General features: G+C 55.2%; 1 protein-coding gene across 2 annotated transcripts in view; it reads right to left on the reverse strand.

Annotated features, from left to right (window-relative positions):
• Positions 1-11940: 11940 nt before the first annotated feature.
• Positions 11941-26991, reverse strand: part of TAF4 (TATA-box binding protein associated factor 4) — a 93025-nt gene continuing 77974 nt past the window's right edge. For both annotated transcript variants that reach the window (XM_054674643.2, XM_514759.8), the window contains one exon: positions 11941-13478. In XM_054674643.2, coding sequence (XP_054530618.1) covers positions 13311-13478 — 168 coding nt within the window. In that variant the 3' untranslated portion in view covers positions 11941-13310. The remainder of the gene's footprint in view (positions 13479-26991) is intronic.

Below are 26991 nucleotides of genomic sequence, written 5' to 3' on the forward strand. Positions count from 1 at the left end.
TGCCACAGGGCGTGGAGCAGAGTTTGTGGGGCACACTGTGCACAGTGACCTCCACCATTGTTCATTGGATTGGGTCCCAGAGTTCTACTTGGCTCATGAGCCCTGATCAGCCATTCACAGGCTGTAGGACCAGGAAGTTTTCCAGATAGAACAGGAAGATGTCTCCAGGCAGCAGTGATTCAGGAACAGCAGGCACCGATAATGACCAGAAAGCAGACACTCCCAGTGAAAATGAGCCCGCCTAGGCCAGGCATGGTGGCTCACACCGGTAATCCCAGCGCTTTGGGAGGCCAAGGCAAGAGGATCTCTTGAGCCCAGGAGTTTGACACCAATGCTAGCAACATAGGGAGACTCCATCTCTACAAAAAAATTTTAAAAACAAGCCAGGTGTGGTGGTGCATGCCTGGAGTCCCAGCTACAGGCTGAGGCCGAAGGATTGCTTGAGCCAGGAGTTCCAGGCTGCAGTGAGCTATGACTGCACCACCGCACTCCGGCCTGGACGACAGAGAGAGATCCTGTTTCAAAAACAAAAAATGGCCGGGCGCGGTGGCTCACGCCTGTAATCCCAGCACTTTGGGAGGCCAAGGCAGGCAGATCACAAGGTCAAGAGATCGAGACCATCCTGGCTAACACGGTGAAACCCCATCTCTACTAAAAATACAAAAAATTAGCCGGGCACGGTGGCAGGCGCCTGTAGTCCCAGCTACTCGGGAGGCTGAGGCAGGAGACTGGCGTGAACCCGGGAGGCGGAGCTTGCAGTGAGCTGAGATAGCACCACTGCCATTCTGCCTGGGCCAAAGAGTGAGGCTCCATCTCAGAAAAAACAAACAAACAAACAAAAAAACCAGGAGCCCGCCTTGACCACGTGAGCACATCTAGGAGGAAAGCCCCCCGTGGCTCAGGAGACTGCTGACAAAACACACAGAGACCCCGGGAGGCACAGGAGACAGGAGTGCCGCTTGCCACCAAACCACACCCACCGCCGGGGCCTGCTTCCCTCTCTCAATCCCGAAGGGAGGGGAGCAACTGGGGGGCTGGGCTACAGGAGGCTTTGGCTGAGCCCCTCCGTGCCCAGGGTACAACAAATATCAGGACAGTACACAGGGACTTGCCTTAGGAAAGCCCACCCAGCCAGGCGCAGGACTTGCATGAAGATCAGAAAGTTTACTGAGGCACGGGAAGACTTCCTCTGGAGATGGAAAGGAGGCAAGGGCCCCGGGCCACACTCTTCTTAGCATTGGCCTGGAAGCCTCGGCCTGTGCAGAAAGCAAGAAAAAATAAAAGATGTAAAGGTTGGAAGGGAAAAAAATAAAATGTGGTTGTTCACAGATGACACAGCTGCATACAGAGGAACGCCTCAAGAATAGATAAACAATCTGTTAGAATTAATCAGTGGAGTTATAAGGTCACTGGGGACAAGGTCAATATACCCAAAAAACAAATCCATCAAGTGTTTGTAGACTAGCACAAACAAACAGAACACGAACTTTAAAATTATAGCATTTACAACAGTATCTGTATTAGTCCATTTTCATACTGCTGTGAAGAAATAGCCAAGATGGGTAATTTATGAAGAAAAAGAGGTTTAATGGACTCACAGTTCCACGTGGCTGAAGAGGTCTCACAATCATGGCGGAAGGTGGAGAAGCAAAGTCACGTCTTACATGGCGGCAGGCAAGAGAGCGTGTGCGGGGAGACTGCCCTTTATAAAACCATCAGATCTCATGAGACTTATTCACTACCACGAGAACAGCATGGGAAAAACCCACCCCCATGATTCAGGTACCCCCCACCAGGTCCCTCCCACAACACACACTGATTATGGGAGCTACAATTCAAGATGAGATTTGGGTGGGGACACAGCCAAACCATATCAGCATCCAAATACTTAGAAATAAATCTAATTGGAGACATGAAAGACCTCCACCTGCAAACTACACAGTGAAATTAAACACATAAATAAATGGCTATGCCATATTCCTGGATTAGAAAATTCAATAATGTAAAATGTCAGTTCTCCCCAAATCAATTTGTAGATTCAATGCAATCCCAGTAAAATTCCTAGTTGAGTTTGTTTGGGGTGGTGTTTGTTTGGAGACAGGGTCTTGCTCTCAAGACCCTAGGTCCCGGACAGGGTCCACCCCTAGGCTAGAGTACAATGGCATGATCACAGCTCACTGCAACCTTGAACTCCTGGGCTCAGGTGATCCTCCCACCTCAGCCTCCTGAGTAGTTGGGACTACAGGCATGCATGAAAATTTCTGTATTTTTTATATAGACAGGATCTTGCCTTGTTGCCCAGACTGGTCTCAAACTGCCAGGCTCAAGCAATCCTCCCACCTCAGCCAGCCAAAGTGCTGGGATTACAGGCGTGAGCCACCGCAACAGGCCAAGTTTTTTTTTTATTGTTTTGTTTTGTTTTTTTAAACTGAGCTGAGAAACTTCAAGTCACTGCTGGAGGAGTCAAGACGGCAAGCCAAAGCCCTGTGTGGCTGGGGTGGGGTCTGGCCCCGCTTCACCCTCACGGAGCCTCCTTGGCTTTAGGAAGAGCAGAGGTCCTTTCTCAGGCACTGGTGGCTGTGCTTCAAGCTGCTGTGGTGGAGGCTGAGCCAGTTTCCCGCCCACCTGCCTAACAGGAAGCCCCGAGTCTGTCCCTGCAGTCCCTCCTCCTGGGAGCTGCTGCCGAATGTAGGGTGTCCCCGCCTGTTTTGCTTTCTGGGAAGAGTCTCCTCTCTGAGAAGCAAGATCCCCTGGAGATGCAGTCGGTGCTGGCTCCGCCTGCCCTGCCCTGCCTGCACACCGTTCCGGGTGTCACCACCCCAGGCGACTGCAGGACCCTGGATGCCCTGAGGTCCGGGAAGGCGGGGGGGTCCCCGAGTCTTTTACTCCCTGGAGATAAGCCTTCGCGGGGTTCGCAGGACTGCGTCCTCCTGGGCCCCTTTTTCCTTTTTTCTTCTACCTGGGGGTTGTGGTGCCAAATGCCTCTTGGGTTCCAACGTCTGGTGCCCTCTCAGGAGTTCCACCGGCAACGACCCGACGTGCAGGGACTGTGGTAGGTTTGTGACCCCTCCCCTCCCCGCAGAGCCTGGCACATCGGCAGCCCTCCCGCGAGTCAGCCTGGGTGACTGCGACTGCCCTGGGCTCTAAACCCCGGGGTACGGGCCAGGTGTCTGCTTGGGGAGGTGTGGACGGACACAGGCAGGGTGGGAGGAGGCGAAGGTGTCCCCCACGAAGGACGCGGGGCGCACCGGGACTCCAGTCCCCGGCACCCTCCACCCGGCACCCGCGTCCCCACACGGGCCGCGTCCCGCCTCCCCAGCCTCCCTGGCCCCCCCAGCTGCCCCCACTCACATCCCGTTGCCCCCCACCTTGCCCCCACCATGCACCCAGCATCCCAGGCCCAGGTGCCCCGCCCCGGGCCTTACCCACGGGCTCAAGCCTGATCTCCTCCCCGGGCCCCCCGCCCCTGGCTCCTCCTCGGCTCCCACAAGGCACAGCCTGTGTCCGCCCCAGACCCGCCTCGAACTCACGCTGCCACCTGCCGCCTCGACCCTGCCCCCGGCCCCGCCCCCAGCCCTCTAGCCCCCACCCCGACCCCCTGGCCCTGCCCCTCCCCTGGCCTGCCACGTGTCCCCTACCCCGCAGGGCAGCTGCGTGTTTTGTGTTCCTGTCTCTGCGGCCAGGTGGGGGCGAGTGCGCTGAGGTCAACCCTCAGCCACCCGGGCGCTGAGTGGTGCTGCCACTGTCCCCATTTCAGAGACGAGGAGACTGAGGCTCACAGGGGAAAGGGCCATCTGCATCCGGAGGAGGGCCTAAGCCGGACTCTCCCTGGAGGAACAGGGAGGCCTCGACTAGCCCCTCCCCAAACGCAGCAAGTGGGTGCTCTGAGGAGGGGGTGTGGGGACCCTTCCCTCTGGGGACCTCAGAAGGGGTGGGCCTCAGCCCTGCCATGTGGCCCCAATCCAGCCCTCAGGACCCACCAGGAGTCTCAGCACCTCCCCACGCACCGAGTGTCCAAAAGCCTCTGACATCCCCTCTAGGGGGAGCGCTCCCCAAAGTCTCTCTGGCAAGGGTTCTCGGCACCACCAGGGTTGGGGCCCACGCTTCTTTTCCCCTCAATCTACCCTGGGAGGGGAAGGGCGGGGAGGGGCCCTGGCAGGGCAGCAGCGAGGACTGGGCAGTTGGCTTTCCAGGGCCTGGCTTGCAATGTCGGGCTCCCCCTCCATCCTCAGCTCCTGGGAGCTCGTTCTCGTGGCTGGCTGGGTCCACCGCAGCCTGGAATTGGTGTGTGGCATTCTTACAGCCACCTGCCCCCAACCATGAAAACAGACCCAGTGCCAGTCTTCAGGCACGGCTGGATCCAGGCGCCAGTCCTCAGGCACAGCTGGATCCAGGCGCTCCGGGATGCCATCAAGGCTGGCTCTTCATTCGGCCTCTATGTTGGTCTCAGCCACACTCTGCCCAGCAGTGGCCACGGTGGCGGTCTTTGGACAACTGAGCTGACGTCCTGCCAGCCCCTAAACATGAAGTGTCCTTCTGGGAGTTCCTGTAACGTGTCTGGGTGAGACAAGACTGGCCAGGCTGAGGTCACGGCCATCCCTCAGCTTGTGTCAGTGACCAAGACAAGCCAAGCCACATGACCCACCCCCCTGGGTCCACCCCGAGCGGGTAGGATGGGTGGGGCCTGCTGGCCCCATGTGCCCGTGCAAGGCACTGTGCCGGGAGACACGGGGCCCCCTCAGTCATCACGTGGCATATCTCATAAGCTTCTGAGGCGGCCCAGGGACCACCAGGGCTCCAGTGTGGCCAAGAAGTGAAGTCTGAAGTGACCCAGAGGGCTGCTGGTGAGGGGATGAGTGCTCAGGACGGAGGCGGAGGGCTTCCTGGAGCTGGTGGCATTTGAGAGGACATAGGGGAAGAGCAGCACAGAGTGGAAGGCCCTGCTAGAGAACTGGGCCACATTCGGGGGACTCTGGCAGCCCAGCAAGCTCCAGCTCCTTGGACGCTTGTTGGCGAAACAATATTGTACGTCCCTCCCTCCCCACCACCCCTGCAGCCTAGAGATGGAAAGGTCCCTCCACCAGGACCAGACCTCCTCCCTCCTCCCACCTCGGACCTCCCACCCCACTTCCAGCATCAGCAGACAGTGCTGGACCTGGACCAGGGTCAGGAGCAGTGCCCCCCACCCCGCCCCCCAGCACCATCAAACCTGCCACCTCCCTACACCCCTTCCCACCACCCCTCCCTTCCCCCTTCCCCTCCCTTCCTTCCTCCCCTTTTTTTACCCCCTCTCCTCCCTTTCCCCACCTCCCCTCCCTTCCCCCCTCCCTTTCCCCCTCTCCTTTCCCCCCTCTCCTCCCTTCCCCCCTCCCCTCCCTTTTCCCCCTCCCCTTGCTGCCTTTTCCCCTCCTCCCTGCACCCCCTGCTCCCCTCCCCCTTCACCCATCCCTCCTCCCTGTAACCCCCTCCCCACTCCCTGAACCCTCCTTCCCCTTCCCTGCACCTTCCTTCCCCCTCCCCACTGCCCCACCCTCACCTCTTCCCCACCCGCACCTCTGCTTCTTCCATTTGGCACCTCCCATGTTCCTGTCTCCACACAGGAACGCAGCTTTTTTATTTTTCATTCATTTATTTTTGCAGCATTATTGAGATAGACCTGATTGATGTATGGTAACCTGCATATATTTATAGTGTGCAATGCGGAAAGTTTTGACACTTTGCACACCTGTGAAACCATCACAGTCAAGATAATTCTCCATCACCCAAGTTTCTTCACGCCCTTGGCAGGCCTCTCCCACCCCATCCACAAAGGTGCCCAAGGGCCTTTCCTCACTCCCATCACTGCGCTGCCCAGCATCTCCCACAAGTGGAAGCAGCGGGCTCCTGCTGTCGCAAGCGTTCCGCTGCGGGGTAAAATAAAGCTGCTGTGAACCTTGTACAAGGCTTTGCTGGACACCTGTGTTCATTTCTCCATAAGCAGCAGTGAGAGACGCATGTTTAACCCCTTAAGAAACTGCCAGAAGGGTGTGAACCACAGTCCACACCCCAGCACCTCCAGGAGTTCCGTGCCCTCCCGACACTCGTCCTGGTCCCATCCTCACCAGTGTGTTCCTGGTATTTTGTTGTGTTTTTAATTTCTAAATAAGCTCAGGAAACATGATTCTCAACATCCTCCTCAGATGCACCCAGAGAGAAGCCGCCTCTCTTCTGCTCACACCTGAGAGCTCTCCTGTCCACCTGCGCCCTTCCCCAGCCCCAGCCTTTTCCACCTCAAGCCTCTACCCAGCCCCTTCGCCAGCCAGGAGGCTCCCCAGGGTCCGGCCCCTGCAGCCCCTGGAAGGGCTCCCGTGCCTGAGAGGCTCTCACAGCACTTGCTGAGTAAGAACATTGAGAAAAGACAGATATACGCATGCCCATCCTTCTCAAACAGAAATTCTAGCAGATATACGCATGCCCATCCTTCTCAAACAGAAATTCTAGCAGACAGATATATGCATGCCCATCCTTCTCAAACAGAAATTCTAGCAGACAGATATACACATGCCCATCCTTCTCAAACAGAAATTCTAGCAGACAGATATACGCATGCCCATCCTTCTCAAACAGAAATTCTAGCAGACAGATATACGCATGCCCATCCTTGTCAAACAAATTCTAGCAGTTAGGAGTGAACAGCCTGACAAGCAGCTAGCTGCGTTTCTAACAAGGAGTGTGATGTGTCTTCCAAGCAAGTCTTGAAGGTGCTCTGGGAAGCTCCTATTCGACCTTCCTGGTGAGGTCAGCGTCACAGGGACTATGCCCAGCCCAGCTTTGTGTCAACGCTCTGCTGGGCATAGCCAGCCCCGCCAGGCAGGGGGCTTCGGAAGGCTGCATAGGGACTGGGGTCTTTCGAATTGCGTAACCACCATCGTGAAATCAGGCACTGGTTGAGCACTTGCTGTCTGTATGGCACTGAGGACACAGGAGGCCCCGATGGGTCCCCGAAGCTGCTCAGACCAATGAAAGCCTAGAGCAGCACAGATGCCACTGCCTCAGCGGCAGCCCCGGGTGGACAGTGCCCTGAGGGCAGGGCCAGGTGAAGGCTCAGGGGACCCTTTCCTTTTTTTTTTTTTTTTTTTGAGACAGTCTTGCTCTGTCCTCAGGCTGTAGTGCAGTGGCGTGACATTGGCTCACTGCAACCTCTGCCTCTTGGGTTCAAGCGACTCTCCTGCCTCAGCCTCCCGAGTAGCTGGGACTACAGGAGCGCACCACCACACTCAGATAATTCTATTTTTGTAGAGACGGGGTTTCACCATGTTGGCCAGGATGGTCTCGAGCTCCTGACCTCAGGTGATCCGCCCGCCTCGGCCTCCCAAAATGCTGGGAATTACAGGCCTCATGAGCCACCACGTCCGCCCAGACTTTTTCTTTTTTAGATAAAATTACACTTGATTTGTAGACCTAGTATTAAAAAGATTTTTTTTAGTTACATTTGGAGGCCACCGTCTGATAGAAGGGAAAACGCCAGCAACTGACTGTGGAGAACCACCAGATCTGTAGTCAGAGCAGCACTGGAAAAACGATGACAACTTCTCAGGCACTCGGCCCCCCATCGGAGCACTCGGCCCCCCATCGGGGCACTCAGCCCCCCATCGGAACACTCGGCCCCCCATCGGGGCACTCGGCCCCCCATCGGAACACTCGGACCCCCATCGGAACACTCGGCCCCCCATCGGGGCACTCGGCCCCCCATCGGAACACTCGGCCCCCCATCGGGGCACTCGGCCCCCCATCGGAACACTCGGCCCCCCATCGGAACACTCGGCCCCCCATCGGGGCACTCGGCCCATCGGAACACTCGGCCCCCCATCGGGACACTCGGCCCCGCATCGGGACACTCGGCCCCCCATCAGAACACTCGGCCCATCGGGGCACTCGGCCCCCCATCGGAACACTCGGCCCCCCATCGGAACACTCGGCCCCCCCGTCAGGGCACTCAGCCCCCCATCGGGGCACTCGGCCCCCCATCGGAACACTCGGCCCCCCATCGGAACACTCGGCCCCCCCGTCAGGGCACTCAGCCCCCCATCGGGGCACTCGGCCCCCCCATCGGAACACTCGGCCCCCCCATCGGAACACTCGGCCCCCCGTCGGGGCACTCGGCCCACCATCGGGGCCATTACATGCCACGAGTCCTTTGGTGCCAGATCCCTAGTGCGGGGCCAGGTGACCCACCTGGGTGGGGCCCAAGCCTTTCCCGGTTGCTTAACTGAAGTGCCCTTACACTGGCTCAAATGCACAGATATTACCGGTCAGCTTAGTGTTTCACATTGGCACGCGCCTGTGTGACGCCCACGATGATCAAAACAGAATATTTTCATCATCCCAGAGGGCCCTGGCGCCCCTTCCCGACAGTCTCCTCACCGGAGCCCCACACCCTGCTTCTACCCACTCATGAACTTCCATCAGGCGGAATCAGAATGCATAGGCTTCTGTGTCTGGCCTCTTCCAGTCAGCGTAGCTCCTCTGAGATTCAGCTACCTCGTGGAGCATATCAGTAGTTCGTTCCTTTTTTTCCCGGGGGACGTTTCACTGACTAAATATGCGTCTGTTTGACTCTCCATTCACCCGCTGAAGAGCATTTGGGCTGCTTCCATCTTGAGCATCAATGAATACGGCCATTGTGAACATTCTTGTATGACTTTTTGGTGGACAAAGGAACTCATTCTCAAGTAGATGCTTAGGACCGGAACTGCTGGTCACAGGATAGATGTGCATTCGGCTTCGTCACTGTGTCACACACCGAAGAGATGCCCATTCAGCTTCATCACTGCATCACACACCGGGCAGACATGCGTTCAACACTGGGTAGACGGGCATTCAGCTTCATCACTGCATCACACACCGGGCAGACGTGCGTTCAGCTTCCTGTGTCACACAACATGCCACCACTGGATGAGAGTCAGATTCAAGCCCTGAGGGTGGGCACACAGTGGAGCCTCGCTGTGGTGTCCATTTGCATTTCTCTAATGACCAGTAACGGTGGGCACCTTTTCAGTTGCTTATTCGCCACTTGTGTATCTTTTCTAAAGCACCTGTTCAAGTGTCTCGCACATTTGTTATTGTGTTATCTTTTTATTACTGAGTAGTGGAATTCTTTATTCCTGTGTCATGTATAAATATTGCAAATATTTCTCCAAGTCTGTGGCTTGCCTTTTTACTTTATATACCTTTTTTTAACATTCTAAAGAGAAATTTACATTCCATTTTTCCTCAGTAACATAGCAAAACTATAAAGAAAAAAATATAGATTAGTATCTAAACTTTTTCAGAAACAATGTATTTCATAAAAATTGAATAGACACTTTTTTCCCACTGTGTTCATGAAATCTAAATGATAGATTGTGGCATTCGTAAGTGTGGTGAATAAGCCAGTCTATAGAAAATCTCCTCTGCGTCCCGTGTAAGTGTGGCGAAGAAGCCAGTCTGAAGAAAATCTGTGCATCCCGTGCCTCGGACCACAACATGACTCCCAAAAAGCAAAGGTTCCACTCTGACCTTGAACTAAACGCTGACCAACCTCCAAGGGCATCTTGATGAGCAAAAGGCTGTAGCTTTGAGGCCCAATTTATCCATTCTTCTTCAGGATGTGTGCCTTCTATGTGCTTAGAAATCCTTGCCCACTCCCAGTCATGAAGACCTCTGACGCTTTCCAGGTGTCTGATGCACCTCAAGTTGATGGTTACGTACAGTGTGAAGATGGACTCCAAGATCACGTTTCCCCCACAGGGCACAGAACTGCACCAGGGCCTTCAGCCACGCCTGTCTTTGCTCCAACAGCACGACATCCTGATTGCTGTCACTTCAGGGGAAGTCTTGAAATGTGGGAGGGTCAAGTGCTCCATTCTGTCCTAGGCTGTCTTGGCTATTTAAGTCCTCTGCATTTCTATATACAATTATGGAATCAGATTGTCAGTTTCTAGGAAAATCCTGCTGGGATTTGGTTGAGCTGGCATTGCATCTGTTTCTCAGTTCTGACAGACTTGCTGTCTTCAGCAACAGTGAGTCTTCCCTACTAGCACTGTGGTGTCGGCCTCCGCTGAGGGCTTCGATTTCTCAGTTCCAGTGTAAGATCTCATACATCTTTCATTCGGTGTATTCCTGGGCGTGTGTTCTCCGTGCTATTGTTGACGGCATGTTTTTAACCTTCTGGTTGTTGGTTGCGAGTACACGGAACTACAGACACCTCCAGCTACCGGCCTCGCCTCTGGCCCTCTGGGAGTTCACGCACCGTGCTCAGTGTTGTGTTTGTAGGTTCGTCTGGATTTCCAAGGCACACAGTCGTGTCACCTCTGAATCCTTTGTTCACCTTCTTCCTCTCTATACTTGATGCCTCTTTTTCTTGCCTTTTTGCCCAACTGGAGCTGCCTGTACGTGGGGAGCGGAGGCAGCAAGAGTGGCCGTCCCGGTCATGTTCACATGAGGCTGCTCGTGCCCCAGGCCTGGGCAAACACCCAGATCAGACTGAGGGCAGCCAGCAAATCTGTGATGAGATGCGAAACAGGAGCTACGGGTCTCAAGAACAGAGTACAACAAACATGCCTGCAGACCCGGTCTTCTGGCAGTGCCCGGCTGAGGGGAATCTCTCTCATGTTGGCCTAAGCCTCAAGTCACCATGACCGTCCCACGCAGACTGACTGGACCCGACAGGAAGAGCAGAAGAGCTGGAATGAAATCAATCATACTTGCAGAAATTCAAGTGCAACTGCCCTTTGTACCTGATTAAACTAATTTATTTCAGGTCAAGAACTTTGTGAAAGGCAGGTATGGGGCATGGATGGAAAGCACAGACGTGATCCCATCAGTGAACGACCCTGGCATGGCCTAGAGCGGGAAGCTGGAGAGGGCGCCCACCAGTGCTTCCTGCCGAGACTCTCGGTGTGGCCACGTGTCCAGGGTGAATTGTTTCCTCCCTAAAAAAGATACGGAGGACTCTTTACCCCCGGTCCTCAGAATGTGACTCTATCTGGAGTTAGGGTCTTTACAGAGATAATCCAGTCAGAATGAGGTCGTTTGGGCAGGACCTGATCCAACAGGACTGGGGGTCCTTACAGAGAGGGGAAGCTGGACCCAGAGACCGACATACACAAGGGAGAAGCTGTGGAAAGGCAGAGGCAGAGATCGGGCGCTGTGTCTAAGCTGAGGAACCCAAAGGTGCCAGCAGCTGCCAGAAGCTGGGAGAGCAGACCCTTCCCCAGAGCCTGGGGAGAAACCCACCCTGCTGGCATCTTGATCTCCAACCGGGGCCCCCAGAGCGGTGGGACGATCTGTGGTCCTTTGTGACGGCAGCCCCAGTGGGGCAGTGTCTCCAGCGGAACGTGTACATAAACCTGCATATCGCTGTGGGTCCGTCACAGTAGGTGGAGTGAACGTCACAATGGGAGACCGACTCCAATCGCATCAGAGACCGTTCCCAAAGGCTCCCCAAGGTGCTCGAAGGCAGGGAGCGCTACACATTGGCGCTGAGCCTCTGAGGGCCCAGCAGGAGCTGTGACCTGTCAGGACCAACCAATACCACAAACTGCCCTGGAGACGCCCTCTCTCGCCACAGGAGGTCTGCGTCGAGGCTGGGGCCCTCTGGGCACCTCAGCCGGGCTCGCCACGTGCGTTTCTGTGTACATCTCCCCCAGCACTGGGCCTCCCCCCGCCCCTCCTAGCTGTGCCCAGCTCATCTCCACCTGTGACAGCAGAAGGTGTTAAGCGCAGCCGCCAGCCCCCAGACTCCACGCACAGAGTAGCTCGGCCTCTGTCCTCACAGAGAAAGTTCTTTCTCCCGGCTCTGATGGGGCTCAGCTACAGATTCCAACAGGTGGCTCAGAAACCAGCACCTCAGCAGAGCCGGAGTGCAATCTGGCAGCAGAATCTAAAACTGGAAAACGGGGGAAAAATAGGCAAAACAAATACAGATAAATTTGTTTTTAATAAAGGAGTTAATTTTCTTTCAATCCTATATAAAACAATAGCAATTAAAAACTTCATTTTTGAAAGTAAAATATTTACATATGAACAAGTAACTGTGCAAAATTTACATGAAAAAATGGAAAGACAGGGATTTCCTAAAAGACAAAATAAAAGGTGTAACAGTTCTCAGGTGTTGATAAAAAATACTGATCAGCGTTCAGTTCACACGCGCTCGAATTAAAGTCTAATGTGAGAATTCACACGGAGAAAGCCGGAGTATTTACAGTCATAAAAGTACTATCAATAGACAATTTCATACAATAACCTCTGAAAATAGAAAGAACCAATTAGTATATTTGTAATAAAAAAATAGGTACAAAGAAGGGGCTTTGCTCTGGACGTCTGTAAAGTCGGCCCAAGGCTTGCATACAGTCTCTTAGCAAAATAATTATAGTTTACATAGCCATTTCTATGTCATGTGCCAAAAGTTATGTACAATTACTGACAAAATACACCAACCATTTTTCAACACTTGATTCACACCGAGAAACAGTCTTTTGATGATTCTTCTCAACTTTGATTTTATTTAATCTAGGTTTTCACTTTTAGCTAAAAAACACAGTGCAAGTAAAATATATTTATGCTGAAAAGGTTTTCATCTCTTTTAACTTTACAGCTTTACAAACTATAGCAAATAAAATGCATTTGTACAGATGCTGACCACACATTCAGAAGGAGCCACCTTTGCTGGGCTCGGCCTCTACCAAGCAGAAATGCAATTACACTCTGAGGTGGGGGTGCAACGATGAATTGTGTATTCCTCCAGGATTCTCAGCGGAGTGGAGGGGAAGGGAGAGGAGGGGAGGGCAGGGGGCAGAGAGGAGAGCGGGGTGGGAGGGGAAGGGAAGGAAGATAAATAGTCTAAAAAATCAGTTTGCTTTGCCAACTGACTATTACAAAAATAAAATAAACGAAATGAGGTCATCGGCTGTAGACATACACCTACATAGTAAGTTAGGTAGAACTAAACCAAAATGCACAAATAATGCAGAAACTGCTATGAGTTGACAGAGGGCAGCTAATTATTTGCTAACGATTCCATCAGTCTTTATATATGGCTTGTTTGGCAAGAAGGCCACTCAATCAAGATGAGTTAAGATTTAGTTGTCCTTTAAGAGTATCCACAGGCCTTTGTGTTCTCTCTGTTACAGAAACGTGTTTTCTTTCACACTGAAGAGCTGATTTAGAAACAGGAATATAAAACTGTTCCATTGTAAAGAGGTGGCTGTTTTTTAAACAATATCCCATTTGCTTGTTACAAAAAGGCGTAATCTGCAAATATATAAAAAGTCCCCAGGCGTCCTCCTGTGTCACTTAAGGAATGCTTTGTAGAGCAGCAGTGAATGGCTTGTCTCACGTTCATTTTCTAAACAAAATATGAGGTCCCTGAGGTTGACCCGCGTGATTCTTTGTCGCGTGAACTGTCTGGGGGTTCCGACACCCGAGCTGCCTGGGACCACTGAGCCGGGGCCCGACCCCTGGTGATGAAAAAGGAGAAGACAGTGTGTTAGTGGGGCTCAGAGTGGGGCTTGCAATGAGCCTGTGTATCTGAGCCAAGTACCCCGATTCCAGAGGAGGCCAGGCCTGGCACGGGCTCCTTCCGGCAGGTCCACAGCTGGAGCTGGGGTGCTGTCCAGGGCCCTGCCAGGGCAGGGGCAAGGGCAGGAGGTCCCATGCTGCGCCTTCAGGACAGGGCACACTCAGATGCTGCCCAATGCCCCACAGTGCTCGGACCTGGTCCTGGGGCTGAGGATGGACCAGGCGGTGGCACCCACCCAAGGCAAATGGCTGAGCGGCCCCAGGGCCACCCTCCATGTGACCACAGCTGGACTGCCTGTGGACTCAGCTGGGGCACAAAAGCCACACTAGGTCTGTGTGTGTCATCCCCGCTTGGCTGCTGAATTCCTGCACTGGGAGGCCTGGGGTTGGCTGGGACTGGGCATGCTGGGTCAGCTGGGAAGGCTGGGTTTCTCAGTGGCTCCCACAGTGATCCCTGAGCCTCTGGCTGGGCCCTGGCTGCACAGACCCCGCCTCCGTCAGCCCCTACAGGTGACCAGGTGTCTCCCGAGCTGCCTCAGATGTGTTCCTGCTTGGAGAAGCATAGCTGCTGCGTGCCAGCTCCTGTGGAGAGCTCCGGCGGTTTCAGCTGATGACACCTGCATGACACCGCCCAGCAGGGCACACGCCACACACACGACACCGCCCAGCGGGGCGCGCGCCACACACACACGACACCGCCCAGCGGGGCGCGCGCCACACACACACGACACCGCCCAGCGGGGCGCGCGCCACACACACACGACACCGCCCAGCGGGGCGCGCGCCACACACACACGACACCGCCCAGCGGGGCGCGCGCCACACACACACGACACCGCCCAGCGGGGCGCGCGCCACACACACACGACACCGCCCAGCGGGGCGCGCGCCACACACACACGACACCGCCCAGCGGGGCGCGCGCCACACACACACGACACCGCCCAGCGGGGCGCGCGCCACACACACACGACACCGCCCAGCGGGGCGCGCGCCACACACACACGACACCGCCCAGCGGGGCGCGCGCCACACACACACGACACCGCCCAGCGGGGCGCGCGCCACACACACACGACACCGCCCAGCGGGGCGCGCGCCACACACACACGACACCGCCCAGCGGGGCGCGCGCCACACACACACGACACCGCCCAGCGGGGCGCGCGCCACACACACACGACACCGCCCAGCGGGGCGCGAGCCACACACACGACACCGCCCAGCGGGGCGCGCGCCACACAACTCCCAACAGCTGTCATTTCCCCAGCTGGCATGAAAACTAAGGTCTGCTCCGATGGTGAAAGCTGCTCACATATATTTAAGTACAAAGATTACGATGGCATCTTTACAGCACATTCTCAACCAAAGTTAAGATGCTGGAAGGAGCGGATTCTGCTGTGTGTGCCAGCGGGAGCCTTGCTGTGAACAGCCCCGACATGGCGCCGCCCCTCATCCCGTCCTTCCTCCCTCCTTCCCCGTTCTGCCACTTTCAGTTCAGGCTGGGAGCATGGCTGCCTTGTGTGATGGCATGCAAGTGTGTCTCTGACCCACTGCATTTTCTTTATTCCTGTGAGATTCAAACAGATGAGGGCACCCGTCTCCGTTCAGACGCCCTGCGCTGTGAGGGCCCTTCTTCAGACCTGCCCGGGGTCCCTTTGCTACTGAAGCCTCCGCACTCCACACTAGCTCATTATAAAGTGATCCGCACCTGAGGCCAGGCCTCCCAAAAGAGAACTCAGGCGAGGTGAGTGACAGTTTGCAGGGTGAGGGCAGGGCTCTCACAGGCACCACCCAAACAGGCTGTGTGACCCAGTGACACCTGCTATAAATTCCGGACTGTGTTTGATGTTTCTATCTTCAAAATAGTTCAGCAGCTAAAAAAGAGGACCGGGGTGAAGGAGAGACGCTCATCTCAGGTGCTCAATTTAAAGGCTGCCGAGGGTAAGAAATCAAGATATTCTAATGCAAGTGTCAGCACCAACCAAGGGAGGGCACGAGACCAACCAAGGGAGGGCGCGAGACCAACCAAGGGAGGGCGCGAGACCAACCAAAGGACAGGGCGAGACCAACCAAGGCCGGGGGCGAGACCAACCAAAGGAGGGGGCGAGACCAACCAAGGCCGGGGGCGAGACCAACCAAAGGAGGGGGCGAGACCAACCAAGGCCGGGGGCGAGACCAACCAAAGGACAGGGCGAGACCAACCAAGGCCGGGGGCGAGACCAACCAAAGGAGGGGGCGAGACCAACCAAGGCCGGGGGCGAGACCAACCAAAGGAGGGGGCGAGACCAACCAAGGCCGGGGGCGAGACCAACCAAAGGAGGGGGCGAGACCAACCAAGGCCGGGGGCGAGACCAACCAAGGGAGGGGGCGAGACCAACCAAGGGAGGGGGCAAGACCAACCAAGGCCGGGGGCGAGACCAACCAAAGGAGGGGGCGAGACCAACCAAGGCCGGGGGCGAGACCAACCAAAGGAGGGGGCGAGACCAACCAAGGCCGGGGGCGAGACCAACCAAAGGACAGGGCGAGACCAACCAAAGGAGGGGGCGAGACCAACCAAGGCCGGGGGCGAGACCAACCAAAGGAGGGGGCGAGACCAACCAAGGCCGGGGGCGAGACCAACCAAAGGAGGGGGCGAGACCAACCAAGGCCGGGGGCGAGACCAACCAAGGGAGGGGGCGAGACCAACCAAGGCCAGGGGGCGAGACCAACCAAGGGAGGGGGCGAGACCAACCAAGGCCAGACGGTGCCTCCTTGGGGCTGAGGCCACCCCCAGGGCCCAGCACGCTGAGAAACTGATGCCAGGCCCTGCTTCTGCACCAAGTCTGAAGGTGCACTATGAATGAACAATATAACTTCTCCAGATTCTGTGAGTTTTATCAATACAAATTTTTCTTCAAATTTTTCTTAAATCTTAAAAGAAAAACACAAATCTAACCTACCTGATACTCCAGTTGCCTTTCTTTACATGGCACACTCCCGCTTCTCCCCAGCCCACTTCGCCCCAGGCAGGAGGGGTCCAGACTCCCTGTCTTTCCCATAGGGTCTTTGCTTGCAGAATTCTATGTGGATTTTGGCTCCCGCAGAGTTTGCTGCTAAACTGCTCTGAAGATGGAGTGGAGATCTCATAGGAACCTCCCCCTCTCTTCTCAGGACTGGGGCTACCAGCTGACCAAGGCCTTCTGTGCCCAACCCACACGGCAGTGGCAGTGGCTTTCCTCCCTAGATTCATCCAAACCCCTCATGGGCTGTGCCCGTGGTGGGCGTAGCAGCCAGGGGGGGCAGGCAGGGACTGGTCATGGAGCCTGCTTGGAGAAGAGTGCTTAGTGGGGGCTTCCAGCTCCATGGGACTCCTGAGAAAGAAGGGCCTGTGGGGACCAGGGTCAAGGCACCCATGGCCACTCTAGAGGGACTGTGGCCCGTGCAGGCGCGACGGCCACTCCAGAGGGACTGCGGCCCGTGCAGGCGCGATGGCCACTCCAGAGGGACTGCGGCCCGTGCAGGCGCCACGGCCACTCCAGAGGGACTGCGGCCCGTGCAGGCGCGATGGCCACTCCAGAGGGACTGCGGCCCGTGCAGGCGCGATGGCCACTCTAGAGGGACTGTGGCATGTGCAGGCGCCATGGCGCAAAACAGAGCCTGGGATGACAGACAGCTCCACAAGGGCCGGCACCAACATGGAGCCCTGGGGGCCTCGGCCTAAACAACTCCAAACACAGGGGCTTGGGGTTTTTTAGGTACAGGTACTGGGATTAGAAAACAAGCAAGCAAACCAAAATCCCCATGACCCTGGACATACCACATGAACCCTCCCTTTGCAGGTCTCCACCTCTGAAACATGGCGCTGCAGACAGCCCTCGCCCCATCACAGGGCTCTTAAAAGGATCAAATGAAAGGAGGAGGTCTCTCCACCGCATATGTGCCATAGACACTCAGTATCGAAGCCAAATGCAGAGTCGCCGTCTGCGGAACTGCCTGGTGCAGGGTCTGTGCCACCCGAACGTCAGGCCCCGCACAGTCAGCACCTGGGGGCTGTCCGGGAGGAGCGCGTCTGCTCCTGGGGCAGGAGCCCCTTGGTCCGTCCTTTATTCCGCCACGGAGCCCCAGCCGAGCAATGGGTGGAGAATGCTGTGCCCACAGCCGCCCCGGGCAGCGGGTAACAATAGCCTATGCCGCACACACTCCAGCCACCTCCGCCCCGAACGCGTACGTGCCCTCTCCGTGCCTAACCATTTACGGGGTGTCACACACACAAGGCCAGGTCACTGGCAGCACGTTTTGAAGAACAGCAGTAGTAGCGAAAAACACTCAGACACACAGCTTAGAAAGTTAGCATCACTTCCGGGAGGCCGAAGACAACGTGGCTGCCGAGCTGATGTCTCCCAGCCTCTCTTCCAAACACAGTTCAGCACAAGCAAGGAACACAGGTTTACACCAGCATCGCCGTCTGCACAGGACGAGGGCGCCTAGACTTCAAAATCACTGCAAGTCGGCGCAGAGTCAACACACGCCTGAGCCTGACCCCCCAGTCTCTCCCCTGCAAGGCCGCGGTGGGGCGGGGTGGGACAGGGGTCCGTGGGAAGCCACTGCTGAAAGGCTAAGCCACCCCAAGTCCCAGGGCCTGAGAGGTGTCCAGGAAGGTCAGTGCAGACCACAGGGCAGGGACCACTGAGCACAAGACGGGAAGGGGTTGTCAAGGCAACACAGCGTGTCCTGAGAGGAGCCCTTTGGCCACTGGGTGGTGAGGCAGAAAAGAAGGAAAGGGGGAAGTTCTGGGTCCTGCAGGAAAGGGCCGGGAGAACTGGAGGACAACTTCCGTCCTGCACACCAGCAAGGACCCGCTCAAGACCTGGACTTCCCCATGCGGCCAGCAGAGGGCGCCAGGAAACCACAGATCTGGCAAATACCCCAAGGCCACCAGGGCAAAGGGACAGAGGCGGTAAAGCCACCCAGAGCCACGGGAAAGTCAGAGAAGAGTCAGAAAATGGGGGCTCCACACACATCAGAGAAAAACCTACCCTGGAACAACAAGAAAATTAACAACACTCTCAATACAGGAAAATCTGCTTAAGTGTGCACTTAAGGATATGAAAATCATCACCTCAAATCAGAACCTCAAAAACTAGGAGACAAATTTTTATAAAAACCATAAAATTACAAATGTAACACCAAAAGGAAATAAGAGTTGACTGGACTTAAGAAAGTAATGGAAGGAAGAGACAAAATTATCTCAGAAATGAATAAACTGCAAACAGTCCGAGGGAGGGGAGGCGCTGAAAATGCAGTAAGGAACCTAGGGAAGGCAGGAAGCCAAGAGGACAGAACCGAGACACAGAAAGGAGGAAAAGGGTCAGGAGAAAACAGGGCAAATGAGAGCTGGGCGAATCTCCCCCTCAGGCAGAGTGGGACATTCACACCATGACCCAGGAGACGTTCACAAAAAACAGCAAACCACACCCCACCCGAGAGGAGACACCAAACCCACACAACCCACACCCACCGAGAGGAGACATCAAACCCACACCCCACCCAAGAGGAGACATCAAACCCACACCCCACCCGAGAGGAGACACCAAACCCACACCCCACCCAATAGGAGACACCAAACACACAACCCACACCCACCCGAGAGGAGACATCAAACCCACACCCACCCGAGAGGAGACACCAAACCCACACCCCACCCGATAGGAGACACCAAACCCACACAACCCACACCCACCGGAGAGGAGACATCAAACCCACACCCACCCGAGAGGAGACACCAAACTCACACCCCACCCGAGAGGAGACATCAAACCCACACCCACCGGAGAGGAGACATCAAACCCACACCCACCCGAGAGGAGACACCAAACCCACACAACCCACACCCACCCGAGAGGAGACATCAAACCCACACCCCACCCGAGAGGAGACACCAAACCCACACCCCACCCGATAGGAGACACCAAACCCACACAACCCACACCCACCGGAGAGGAGACATCAAACCCACACCCACCCGAGAGGAGACACCAAACTCACACCCCACCCGAGAGGAGACATCAAACCCACACCCCACCCAAGAGGAGACACCAAACCCACCCCCCACCCGATAGGAGATACCAAACCCACACAACCCACACCCACCAGAGAGGAGACATCAAACCCACACCCACCCGAGAGGAGACACCAAACTCACACCCCACCCGAGAGGAGACACCAAACTCACACCCCACCCGAGAGGAGACACCAAACCCACACCCACCTGAGAGGAAACACCAAACCCACAACCCACCGGAGAGGAGACACCAAAACCCACACAACCCACATCCACCCGAGAGGAGACACCCAACCTATACCCCACCAGAGAGGAGACACCAAACCCATACCCCACGAGAGAGGAGACACCAAACCCATACCCACCCGAGAAGAGACACCAAAACCCACACAACCTACACCCACCCGAGAGGAGACACCAAAACCCACACCCACCCAAGAGGAAACACCAAACCCACACCCCACCCAAGAGGAGACACCAAAACCCACACCCCACGCGAGAGGAGACACCAAACCCACACCCACCTGAGGAGACACCAAACCCACACCCCACCCGAGAGGAGACACCAAACCCACACCCACCTGAGAGGAGACACCAAACCCACACCCCACCCGAGAGGAGACACCAAACCCACACCCACCCGAGAGGAGACACCAAACCCACAACCCACCTGAGAAGAAACACCAAACCCACACCCCACCAGAGAGGAGACACCAAAACCCACACAACCCACACCCACCCGAGAGGAGACACCAAACCCACACCCACCCCAGAGGAGACACCAAACCCACACCCACCCGAGAGGAGACACCAAACCCACACCCACCCGAGAGGAGACACCAAACCCACACCCACCTGAGAGGAGACACCAAACCCACACCCACCCAAGAGGAAACACCAAACCCACACCCCACCCAAGAGGAGACACCAAAACCCACACCCCACGCGAGAGGAGACACCAAACCCACACCCACCTGAGGAGACACCAAACCCACACCCCACCCGAGAGGAGACACCAAACCCACACCCACCTGAAAGGAGACACCAAACCCACACCCCACCCGAGAGGAGACACCAAACCCACACCCACCCGAGAGGAGACACCAAACCCACACCCACCTGAGAGGAAACACCAAACCCACACCCCACCAGAGAGGAGACACCAAAATCCACACAACCCACACCCACCCCAGAGGAGACACCAAACTCACACCCCAGCCGAGAGGAGACACCAAACCCACACCCACCCGAGAGGAGACACCAAACCCACACCCCACCCGAGAGGAGACACCAAACCCACACCCACCCCAGAGGAGACACCAAACCCACACCCACCCGAGAGGAGACACCAAACCCACACCCACCCGAGAGGAGACACCAAACCCAATGCACTGAGAGGGCCCAGTGGGCAGCGGGACTCTGAGATGCAACCTCATACACTACAGGCTCTCAGAGCTGACGGCAGGGCTGCCGGGGAGGAAGAGAAGAGAACCCATGAAGGGGAAGGAATCAGCCTCCATGGCTCCTCCCAGCCTGCACCCCCCTCCCCGCCCGTCCCCCACAAGGCAAGAACAGAAAAGACTTCTGAGCCAGCCAAGCCGCCTCCGGTCAGGGCCCAGAAACAGCCTCAGGAATGGGAGGAAGAGCCTCCTCTATTGGGCGGGAAACTGCAGGGAAGAGACATCCTCAGGCTCTGAGTGACGCGGAGGCGGGAGAGGGAGGCTGAGGACCAGAGTGTGCCTCCCCTGTGGAGGTCCTGTCACCAAAAGGCAGAGGAAGAAGCCACTAGGGCTCACAGATGCCGATGGCCGACAGTGGAGCTGCCAGGCCCGTGCAAACTGCTCGACTGCAGCGTGAACAGTCCTGTGAGACAGGAGACCAGGGCGTCGTCACTAGTTTAAGTACAAAAGTAACCAGGAAGACACAGATACAAACCTTCCTAAATACAAAAAAAAAAAAAAAAAAAAAATCAATTAAAAGAGCAAAGAATAAACATCTCATTAGAAAAAGAAACACAGCAAATATTTAAAATTCAGGCCAGGTACGGCAACTCACACCTGTAATCTCAATGCTTTGAAAAGGGAGGCCAAGGCAGGAAGATTCCCTGAGGCTGGGAGTTTAAGACCAGCCTGGGCAACATAACGAGACCCCATTCCTACAAAATATTTTTAAAATTAGTCAGGTGTGGTGCTGTGTGCCTGTAGTCCCAGGCTACTGGGGCGGCTGAGGCAGGAGGATCCTTCCTAAGCCCAGAAAGTCAAAGTTGTAGTGAGCTATGATCACGCCACCAAACTCCAGCCTGGGTGACAGTGAAACCATGTCTCAAAAGATAGATAAAAATTTACATAATTATAAAATATTATGATAGAGTCAAGACAAAACATGTCAGTCCTATCAATAAAGGTAAATGGGCTTAACTCACCTATTAAAAGAGAAAGATTTTCAATTCAGCTCATAAACTGAGACCAAACCATATGCTACAGAGAGACACGGAAAACAAAGTGATTCAGAAGGTGAAAAGTAAGGATCTCAGGGATTGTAGGCTGGGGGACAAGAAAGACACCCAGGGTGACGGTCTGACATGTGACAAAGACAGATACTTTCTAATGCAAAAAGTCACAGCTGCCAATGAAGATATGACACATGGATATTTATGCACCAAACAACACAGCAGCCCCTACCAATAAAAACGCAGGAGATGCAAGGAGACAGAAACATGCTAGCAGCAGTCATGGAACAGCATGCCTGCCGCAGAACAGGTCAAGTGGACAAAACTAAGCCAGCAGCCGGAAGACTGAGCGACCTCATCACTGAGGAGCGGCTCGGGGATGCCCACCCGCTCATCACGTGCCTCAGCCCTACGCACCCACAGCATACCCACAGACGCTGACTGCACCACCCAGACCAGCAAACACAAGAACTATGACAACACACGTGGGACACGTGTGAGGCTGGGGAAAGAGCTGCCTCTCTCACACGCAACAGGGGGACTTGGCAAAACCTAACACAAGTGCACACGCACCAACCCCTCAATTCAGCAATCCCATCTCTCGGAACTCAGCCCCAACAGCAGGCCTCCAACAGCACGAAGACATACGTACAAGGTGACTCTTGATGGCATCACCTGTCACTGTGTCGACAGCCCAGATGTGCAAACGAGAGAGGGTGAAAAGCTACGGGACATCAGCAGGATGAACTGCCACCCAGCTGGGAAAGAGGAAGCTCCTGATGCAGTGACACGAGGGCAGTGCCCGGGACATCAGCACGATGAAGTGCCACCTAGCTGGGAAAGAGGAAGCTCCTGATGCAGTGACACGAGGGCAGTGCCCGGGACATCAGCACGATGAAGTGCCACCCAGCTGGGAAAGAGGAAGCTCCTGATGCATTGACACGAGGGCAGTGCCCGGGAACTCTGTCAGCTGCAGAGAGCGAGAGACTGTCACTGACCTGTGCTGCACTGCCAGGGAAGGAAAAAGATGCAGGAGCTCATCTGTTTGCATGGTGAGTAGAAACGGGATGCAAAAATGGAGGGACGGGGACAGGGCAGGAGGAGGGAGGGTGCGCAGGACTAGGGAGGGTGCAGCAGGAGGAGGGCGAGCAAGGTGGGAGGAGGGCGAGCAAGGTGGGAGGAGGGCAGGGGTGGCGGGGGTGGGAGGGGGCGGAAGGGGGAGGACAGATGTGGTGGGGGGAGGGAGGGTGCAGCAGGAGGACAGGGCAGGGGGTGGGAGGATGGGTGTGGTATGGGGAGGGAAGGGGTGGCAGGGGGAGGGAGGGTGCAGTGGGGGGAGGGTGTGGTGGGGGAGGGAGGCTGTGGTGGGGGGAAGGAGGAGACGGCGGGGAAAGGAGGGGGTGGTGGGGGAGGGAGGGGGCAGCAGGGAGAGGGAGGGGTGGTGGGGGTAGGGAGGGCGTGGTGGGGAGGGAGGGTGCGGCAGGGGGATGGAGGGCGTGGGGGGAGGGAGGGGGCAGCGGGGGTAGGGAGGGCATGGGGAGAGGGAGGGGGCAGCGGGGGGAGGGAGGGTGTGGGGGGAGGGAGGGGGCGGCAGGGGGAGGGAGGACGTGGGGGGGAGGGCGTGGGGGGAGGGAGGGTGCGGCAGGGGGAGGGAGGGGGCAGCAGGGGGAGGGAGGGCGTGGGGGGAGGGAGGGGGCAGCGGGGGGAGGGAGGGTGTGGCAGGACACCACTCCAAGGGGCACTTCTTTCTATACGTTTTTGTACAGTTCTGACTCTCCGGACCATGGCAACGCTCCACCTCTCACAAACAAAAAATCAACCAAGATTTGGAGGAAACCAACAGGAACACAAACAGTAACCACTAAACCCGAGCTGTGCTGCAGGTGAGTGACGGCCACACTGAAGGGTGGGCAGGAAGCCAGGCCTGGTTGTGTGTGCCTGCAGTCCCAACTCCTGGTGGGGGCTGAGGCAGGAGGATTGCTTGAGTCTAGGAGCCTCAGGCCAGCCCAGGACACAGAGCAAGACCCCATCTCTAAAAACAAATAATAAAAATTTAAACATAAAAAGTAAAAATGAAAGGATGAACAAGAACAATACTCATCTATGTAAATTTGAAATGTACTATTTTGACCTGTGAGGTTAAATAAAAGGGCCGCACAGAAATGCTACACTCCAAGTAGTTAGCACGTTTGTTTCTCACACTGCTTGGCAATCCCGAAGGTCCTTTATCTGTATGTTGGAACTGAACACAGAAGTACATCTACTGTGGGGGATGAGAACCAGGTTCCCATGTAAGGCACAAGGGAAGCTAGAATGAGCCTGTGACGTCAGACTAGATCCTGAGGCCTGAGGAGAAGTGAGAAGGCCGCTGTGTTCAGCACAGGTGCAGGTGCAGACGAGTGTTTGTGTGTGTGCACATGCCCCAGTCCACCTGGAAGGCCTGGATGCAGGGACACCCCAGGAGCAATGAGCACACCTGCTGCCCAGAGTATGGTTCTAAACACCATCCCCGACCAAAGGAAGCATCATCCCCGACCAAAGGAAACACCATCCCCGACCAAAGGAAACACCATCCCCGACCAAAGGAAACACCATCCCCGACCAAAGGAAACACCATCCCCGACCAAAGGAAACACCATCCCCGACCAAAGGAACCAACATCCCCAACCAAAGGAAACACCATCCCCGACCAAAGGAAACACCATCCCCAATCAAAGGAAACACCATCCCCAACCAAAGGAAACACCATCCCCCATCAAAGGAAACACCATCCCCCATCAAAGGAAACACCATCCCCAATCAAAGGAAACACCATCCCCAACCAAAGGAAATACCATCCCCCATTAAAGGAAACACCATCTCCAATCAAAGGAAACACCATCCCCAATCAAAGGAAACACCATCCCCAACCAAAGGAAACACCAGCCCCAATCAAAGGAAACACCATCCCCGACCAAAGGAAACACCATCCCCAATCAAAGGAAACACCATCCCCAACCAAAGGAAACACCATCCCCCATCAAAGGAAACACCATCCCCAATCAAAGGAAGCAATGCCCCTCCAAGAAATCATGGAAAACAGAAGATGTGCTGGAACATTCTGTGGTGTCATAAAGTCACCAAATCCTCTTGTCGTGTCACAAGGACATGGAACTAACCTGAAGGAGCTCATGATGGCCAGAGCCGGGCTGCTCAAGCAACAAAATAAATAAACTGTAGCAGCAGCTTGTTACCTACAGAAAAAAATAAATATCCATGCTAATATAAGTAAGTAACTGAATGAATTAACAAGTGGGAAAAATAAGGGAGACGGGGCAGCTCTCTTTACAGAATTCCAATTAATAAATGTAAACAGAAAGACAGAAATAGAAAGTCAGCATCAGACGCCACAGCAGCCTCCACTGGCAGCATCCTTGCGAATGCCCACGCGGGGGCCAAAGGCCTGATAAGAAATGGTATCAGCAGCCTCCAAGTGTCTCCTTGAGATACCTACTAATTACACAGAGAAAAAGAGTAACTCGACAATGGAGTAACCAGCCAACCCCACCTTAACCAAGCTTCAAAGTCAGCAGCAGCAGCAGCAACAGCCAGGCGACACCACCTGCCTCCCAATACAGTGCTCTGAGGACACGCCAGCCGGCCCGCGGCATTCTAACTGAGATTCTACAGCCTGGACGTCATCACGAGGAGACACCAGACAAACGCAAACTAAGGAAACGTCCACCAGACAAGGACCAGCGCTCTCCAGCACGTCAAGGCCATCAAAGACCAGGAAAGACTGAGCAGCTACCACCAAGCAGAGGAGACCAAGGAGCCGAGGAGCCGCAAGGGTCCCGGGGCAGGAAAGGACGTCGAGGACACTGGTAAGAATCGAATAAGGAGAAAATATTTGCAAAAGACACATCTGATAATGGACTATTATCCAAAATATACCAAGAACTCCTGAAACTCAACAATATCAACAATAAGCTGCTCCGCATCCTCCATCACCAGGGAGATGCAAATTAAAACAAGATGCACACACCTACTAGAACAGCCAAAACCCAGAACACGGACAGCACCGAACGCTGGCGAGGATGTGAAGAAACAGGACCCTCAGCCGTGGCTGCTGGGAAGGCAACATGGCGCAGCCGCTGGAAGACAGTCTGGCGGTTTCTTACAAAACTAAACGTGCTCTTACCACACGGTCCAGCAATCGTGCTCCTTGGTATTTACCTAAAGGGGCTGAAAATTTATGTCCACACGAAATCCTGCGCACAGATGTTTATATCAGCTTTCTTCATAATTGCCAAAACTTGCAAGCAGCCACGATGTGCTTCAGTAGGTGAGTGGATAAAATAAACTGTGGCACAGCCACACACTGGAATAGTGCTCAGTGCTGAAAAGAAATGAGCCATCAAGCCATGAAAAAACACGGAGGAGCCTCAGGTGGATATTCCTAAATGAGAGAAGCCAGTTTGAGAAGGCTGCATAATTTCAACCACATGATATTCTGGAAAAGGCGAAACTAGGAGACAATAAGATCCGTGGACCAGGGACTGACAGGAGGGGAGGGATGAACGGGCAGAGCACAGAGGAATTCAGGGCTGTGGAACGACTCCACATGATACGGTACTGGTGGAAACACGTCATTCTACAGCTGTCAAAACCCACAGAATGTACACACCAAGAGTGCACCCTGATGGGAACTATGGAAGCTGGGTGAGAAGGACGTGTTGACGTGGGTTCGTGGATTCTAACAAATGCACCACCTGGCCAGCGGGGGAGGCTGTGCACCTGCAGGGAGGAGGGTATGGGAAGTCTCTGTACTGAAAAAGTCCCCTCCTTTTTCCGTGAACCTAAAACTGCTCTAAAAAATAGTTTATTAATTTATTTAAAGTTAAATTAAGGGAAAAAATCAAATAAGGTCTTCAATGAACAGTATCATACCCATGTTTAACATGAGGCTAAACAGGGTGAG

The sequence above is a fragment of the Pan troglodytes genome, chromosome 21 (assembly GCF_028858775.2).
Source record: "Pan troglodytes isolate AG18354 chromosome 21, NHGRI_mPanTro3-v2.0_pri, whole genome shotgun sequence".
NCBI classification, from domain to species: domain Eukaryota; kingdom Metazoa; phylum Chordata; class Mammalia; order Primates; family Hominidae; genus Pan; species Pan troglodytes.